This window comes from Olea europaea, chromosome 8 (assembly GCF_002742605.1).
Source record: "Olea europaea var. sylvestris chromosome 8, O_europaea_v1, whole genome shotgun sequence".
NCBI lineage: Eukaryota > Viridiplantae > Streptophyta > Magnoliopsida > Lamiales > Oleaceae > Olea > Olea europaea.
The window spans coordinates 15,155,004-15,161,159 of record NC_036244.1 but is presented as its reverse complement, the minus strand read 5'-3'; the positions used below and the strand labels follow the sequence as shown (position 1 = coordinate 15,161,159).

At 40.0% G+C, this 6,156-nt stretch overlaps 2 protein-coding genes across 2 annotated transcripts; both read left to right on the top strand.

The window, feature by feature from the left end:
• Window positions 1-245: 245 nt before the first annotated feature.
• Window positions 246-3,295, top strand: LOC111398341. The gene is made up of 9 exons (XM_023025259.1): window positions 246-290; window positions 849-962; window positions 1,061-1,147; window positions 1,311-1,419; window positions 1,540-1,625; window positions 1,743-1,980; window positions 2,169-2,530; window positions 2,584-2,675; window positions 2,773-3,295. Exons 1-9 carry the CDS (start codon window positions 246-248, stop codon window positions 3,293-3,295), a joined length of 1,656 nt encoding a protein of 551 aa, XP_022881027.1.
• A 933-nt stretch (window positions 3,296-4,228) lies between these two features.
• On the top strand, window positions 4,229-5,848 carry LOC111398340. The gene is made up of 5 exons (XM_023025257.1): window positions 4,229-4,409; window positions 4,685-4,970; window positions 5,046-5,215; window positions 5,407-5,602; window positions 5,755-5,848. Exons 1-5 carry the CDS (start codon window positions 4,229-4,231, stop codon window positions 5,846-5,848), a joined length of 927 nt encoding a protein of 308 aa, XP_022881025.1.
• Window positions 5,849-6,156: the final 308 nt, after the last annotated feature.

Genomic DNA, 6,156 nt, shown 5'->3' with positions numbered 1-6,156 from the left:
TTCGCAATTAGTGGCCAATGATTGTGTGAGTGTTTATGACTTATTTCTTACATTCGAGAGAAGTGGAATAGGTTCGATAAGGTGTAAATCAACATAGGGTCCGATAGGGGATAGAGATATATCCCTATGCTTTATGCAATTCTCTAATTGTTCACAAAACCACATGCATTCTTGTATATTTGCATCATCCATAGAGATATAGGCTGGTGCTGTGCAAGAATAGGTCTAATATATATCGAGAGAATATGTTGGATAGATTTAGGAACGTTGAATTGGCAAACTTCCATCAGGTCATTGATTTTATGACATTAGGGTTTTTTATAGTTTCAATTGGGGATTCGTGATCCTAGTGACTTTATTTTGATTCATTTCCATAAATTAGCTTTTGAATTTGCATAATTTCATTTACTTGAGTGTTTGAGTTGTTTAATTAGAGAAATTTTGAGATTAGGGTTCCTAATTGAGAAATTAGGGTTTTTAATTGAAATTAGGGCATTTTACATTTGGACCATATTTTCACTCAGTTAGACTCGGTTAAGGCTAGATTATATAGAATTGAACTATTCAATCTCTGTGGGACGATATTCGTACTTTTAAAAAATCCACTTTATTACTTGTCACGATCCGTACACTTGCGGTAGTTTTAAATCGAAAGAATTATTTCATGAACAAGTTTTTGGCGCCGTTGCCGGGGATTGAGTATTCATTTAATTTTATTCAATGTAGCACTAATTCGAACTTTTTATTGTTAATTTTATTTTAGTTCATTTTATTTTATTGCTTATTTAGTTTTATTACTTAAGTGCTTATTTTAGTTATTTAAGTGTTTAAATTGGATTCTCTTGCAGAAGTGCATGCCAAGATCTGTTGAAGGAGATCTACTCTCAGCCGATCCAGAGATCGAACGAAGTTTAAGAAGAAGGCAGAGAGAAAATAGAGCAGCGAGAAATCAGATGGAAAATGTACAACACAATCATGTTGTACAAGCCAATGAAAGAGGGGAAGAAGATGAAGGAAACATGCTCGTTGGAGAGTTCATGACCCCTTAAATCATTCAAAGCCAGTCCAGCATTGTATATACACTGGTCGGGCAGCCAAGTTTCCAGTTGAAGACAAATGTGATACAACTATTCCAGAACGGACATCAGTTTTATGAAAGAATTGAAGAGAATCCGCACACGCATATCTCACGTTTCTTAGAGATGTGCCAGCACTTCAAATATCAAGGAGTCTTTGACGACGCCATAAGATTAAGACTGTTTCCACATATTTTGCGGGACAAAGTGATTGAATGACTTGATTCTCAGCAGATAGTCAGCATTACTACCTGGAATGACTTAGCTCAAAAGTTCTGTACTAAGTTCTTCCCACCGGCCAAGATAGCAAAGCTAAAGCACGACATATCTATCTTCAAGCAAGGTGAATCTAAGAATTTCGATGAGGCTTGGAACAGATTCAAAAATCTACTAAGGAAGTGTCCACACCACGGGATTAGCAAGGGACTTCAGGTCCAATATTTCTATGCGGGGCTACTTCCAGCTTTCAAGAGCATGGTCGACTCTTCGGCTAATGGGTCATTGTCCACGAAAACAATTGACGAAGCATTGAAGTTATATGAGACAATGGCTACGACCTCAGCAATGTGGACCATGGAACGAGCAGTACCAAAGAAGACACCAGGAGTTTATGAAGTGGATGTATATTCAGCGTTATCCGCTAAAATTGATTCCTTATTTCACAAGGTGGAAAACATGACTCAGTCAGCTAACGCAGCTCAGACAAAGAAGGCAACTTGTGAGGAATGTGGAGCTGAGCATGTGATAGCGAAATGTCCAATTTTGGCACAAGAAAAAGAGCAAGCAGATTTTGCTCAATGGGGACAACGCCAGCAGAATAACACATACAGAGAGACCTACAACCCAAGCTGGAAAAAGCACCCAACTTTTCTTGGAGCAACCAAAATCAGAATAGGCCACAGGAGCAATATCAACAATAAGAGAAGAAGCCTCAATTGGAAGAAATGTTTGGCAAATTCATGGAACAGACCAACCAATATATGGAGGCGAACAACCAATTCATGAAGAAGACAGAAGCCACTCTTCAGGACTAGAATGCAGCCATCAAGAATTTGAAAACTCAAATGGGATAGATGGCAATTACATTAACAGGTAGAGCACCAAGTAGCTTGCCAAGTAACACAGAAGTCAATCCAAAAGAGCATGCACAGGCTATAACAACGAGAAATGGAGTGCAATTACCTGAGAGACAAGTGAATGACCCCGAGGCAAACAGAGAAGAGATGTCTCCTGAAGTAGAAGAGACTTTAGAGCAAGAAGAGCAGACAAAAGAGCCAACACCGAGTGCAAATAAAGAAAACTCAAGGGATAAAGAGACTGCAATTGTGAACCCATATGAGCCACCCATACCGTTTCCACAGAGGCTGAAGAAGCAAAAGATGGAGCAGCAATACAAGAAGTTTCTCGAAGTCTTTAAGAAGCTCCATATCAACATCCCATTCGCTGAAGCACTGGTTCAGATGCCTAGCTATGCAAAATTCCTGAAGGACATCCTATCAAACAAAAGGAAGCTAGGAGATCACGAGACAGTTATGCTAACAGAGGAGTGCAGTGCCAGGATTCGGAGAAAGCTCCCGCCAGAATTGAAAGATCCAGGGAGTTTCACTGTCCCTTGTACCATTGGTGAAGTTTATTTTGATAAAGCTTTATGTGATCTTGGTGCAAGTATTAACTTAATGTCATTGTCAGTTTTCAGGAAATTGGGATTGGGAGAAGCTAAAGCTACCACGGTGACCTTACAGCTGGCTGACAGATCATTGACACATCCACGAAGAATAATTGAAGACGTATTAGTTAAAGTGGAGAAGTTTATATTCCCAGCAGATTTTCTTATTCTAGATATGGAAGGAGATAAAGATGTTCCTTTAATACTGGGCAGACCATTCTTGGCCACAGGCAGAGCTTTGATCGATGTTCAGAATGGGCAGTTGATACTGAGATTGGGAGGAGAACATGTTTCATTCAATGTCTTCAAGGCTATGAAACTACCAATAGAGACTGACAGCTGTTTCAGGGTTGACATGATCGATAAAATGATTGAAAAGCCGTTTACACTGCAAAATCCATCAGATGCATTGGAGGCCTACATTGCACATTCTCAATCCACAAAATCTGATTCTGTGGACATAGAAATGTGTGCAAGATTTTTGGAGTCCAACCCACCTTACACACGGAAACGATACTTTGAGGAGCTTGGGATAGGGCCTGATAAATCATAGCCATCTATTATGAAGCCACCAAAGTTGGAACTTAAGCAGCTGCCCCCACACCTAAGATATGCATATTTGGGGGAGTCTAATACACTTCCAGTGATAATTTCAAACATGGTTAGTGAAGTGGAGGAGGAAAAACTACTTAGGGTGCTTAGAGATAACAAGCAAGCAATTGGGTGGACCATAGCAGATATCAAAGGGATCAGCCCTTTCTTATATATGCATAAAATTCTCATGGAGGAGAATTTTCGACCAACAGTTGAAAGTCAAAGGAGGCTAAACCCAAACATGAAGGAGGTGGTAAGAGCTGAGGTGATCAAACTTCTGGATGCTGGAATAATCTACCCGATGTCAGATAGTAAATGGACTAGTCCAGTGCAAGTTGTGCCCAAGAAAGGAGGAATTACAGTGGTTCAAAATGAAAAGAATGAGTTGATCCAGACAAGGACGGTAACAGGGTGGAGAGTTTGCATTGATTACCACAAACTAAATACCGCTACAAGGAAAGATCACTTCCCTCTTCCGTTTATAGATCACATGTTGGAGAGATTGGCAGGCCATTCCAACTACTGTATTCTGGATGGGTATTTGGGTTATAATCAGATACCAGTGGCACTGGATGATCAGGAGAAGACCACCTTCACATGCCTTTATGGTACCTTTGCATACCAAAGAATGCCATTTGGACTTTATAATGCTCTTGCCACATTTCAGCGATGCATGATAGCAATTTTCTCAGATATGGTGGAGAAATTCATTGAAATCTTTATGGATGACTTCTCGGTCTTTGGGACCTCATTTGATGAGTGTTTGGAACACTTAAACTTGGTTTTGCAAAGATGCAGAGAAACGAACTTAGTATTGAATTGGGAGAAATGTCATTTCATGGTTCAAGAGGGAATAGTCTTTGGACATAGAGTATTGGCAAAGGGGATAGAGATGGATAAGGCAAAAATTCAGGTTATTGAGAAACTACCACCACCTACATTAGTATATGGAGTTCGAAGTTTCCTTGGGCATGTAAGGTTTTACAGGAGGTTTATAAAGGACTTCTCCAAAATTACCAAGCCTCTATGCAACTTGCTAATGAAAGAGGTATCTTTTGAGTTTAATGAGGAATGTTTGATAGCGTTCAATACTTTGAAGCAAAAACTAACAACAGCGCCTGTGATTGTGTCACCTGATTAGGATTTGCCCTTTGAGCTAATGTGCGATGCGAGTGATCATGCAGTTGGTGCGGTATTGGGACAAAGAAAGAATAAAATCTTTCATGTGATATACTATGCAAGTAGAACTTTGAACGACGGCCAAATCAACTATGCGACAATCGAGAAGGAATTGTTAGCTGTGGTTTATGCATTCGACAAGTTTAGATCGTATCTTGTTGGGCCTAAGGTCATCATCTACATAGATCATACCGCTATGAAGTACCTTATGACAAAGAAAAGTCGAGATTGATCCGCTGGATATTGTTGTTGCAAGAGTTCGATATTGAGATCAAGGATAAGAAGGGCAGTGAAAATGTGGTAGCTGATCACCTATCAAGATTGGAACGGGATGAACCTGAGATATCAGTTGACATCAATGAAATCTTTCCAGATGAGCAAATTTTTGGAGTAGAAAAAGTCCCATGGTACGTCGATATTTTTAACTACCTTGCTAAGTCCATTCCTCCACCCGAGTATTCTAGCCATCAAAGAAAGAAGTTCTCCGCAGAGCTGAAGTATTACTTTTGGGAGGATCCCATTCTCTACAGAAGAGGAGCAGATCAGATAGTCAGAAGATGCATTCCTGAAGATGAAGTACTGGAGATTCTAGAGCATTGTCACTCTTCTGCATATGCTGGGTATTTTGGAGCTTCAAAGACTGCTGCAAAGATCCTACAGTCGGGTTTCTACTGCCTACTTTATTCAGAGACACATTCGAGTATGTGAAGAGATGCGATAGATGCCAACGAATCGAAAATATCTCAAGAAGAAATGAGATGCCACTAAACTACATCTTGGAGGTTGAAATATTTGATGTATGGGGAATAGACTTCATGGGACCTTTTTCCCCATCGTACTCAAATCAATATATCTTGGTGGCCGTTGACTATGTCTCTAAGTGGGTGGAAGCTGTTGCATTACCTACCAACGACACAAAAGTGGTAATAGAGTTCTTGAAGAAGTACATATTTACAAGATATGGTACACCGAGGGCGATAATAAGTGATGGATGCAAACACTTCATAAATCGTCAACTAGAGCAGCCGTTGAAAAAATATGGGGTGAAACATAAAGTAGCAACTCCATATCATCCACAAACCAATGGGTAAGTTGAAGTTTCGAACAGGCAGTTAAAGATAATACTGGAAGTTACAGTGAACTCATCCCGAAAAGATTGGTCTAAGAAGTTGGACGATGCACTGTGGGCTTACAGAACAGCGTTTAAGACACCAATATGAATGTCTCCATACGGCCTAGTTTTTGGGAAAGCGTGTCATCTACCATTGGAGTTGGAGCACTGAGCATATTGGGTTATGAAACAGTTGAATATGGATCTCAAGGCTACTGGTGAAAAACGACTGCTGCAACTTAATGAATTGGATGAATTGAGAATGGAAGCTTACGAGAACTCAAAGTTGATCAAGGAACGCACCAAGAGATGACATGATTTAAACATTCAGAGGCGAGAGTTTGAAGTTGGCCAGAAAGTGTTATTGTACAATTCTAGACTCAAACTCTTCCCAGGAAAGCTAAGAACAAGGTGGTCGGGTCCCTATACCATAACTAAGGTGATGTAATATGGGGCTATTGAAGTGAGTCACGAGACCAAAGGCACATTCATCATTAATGGGCAAAGACTAAAACATTAATGGGGCTGTA

Bases quoted from the DNA above. Each gene is read 5' to 3' on its own strand.
- LOC111398340 (XM_023025257.1), top strand. From the start codon at position 4,229: ATGGATAAGGCAAAAATTCAGGTTATTGAGAAACTACCACCACCTACA. The intron at 4,410-4,684 runs GTTTGATAGCGT...GTTGGGCCTAAG, and splicing joins TTTTGAGTTTAATGAGGAAT to GTCATCATCTACATAGATCA. The intron at 4,971-5,045 runs GTATTCTAGCCA...CATTCTCTACAG, and splicing joins AAGTCCATTCCTCCACCCGA to AAGAGGAGCAGATCAGATAG.
- LOC111398341 (XM_023025259.1), top strand. From the start codon at position 246: ATGTTGGATAGATTTAGGAACGTTGAATTGGCAAACTTCCATCAG. The intron at 1,981-2,168 runs GCAATATCAACA...TTACATTAACAG, and splicing joins AATCAGAATAGGCCACAGGA to GTAGAGCACCAAGTAGCTTG. The intron at 2,676-2,772 runs GTTTCACTGTCC...GTCAGTTTTCAG, and splicing joins AGAATTGAAAGATCCAGGGA to GAAATTGGGATTGGGAGAAG.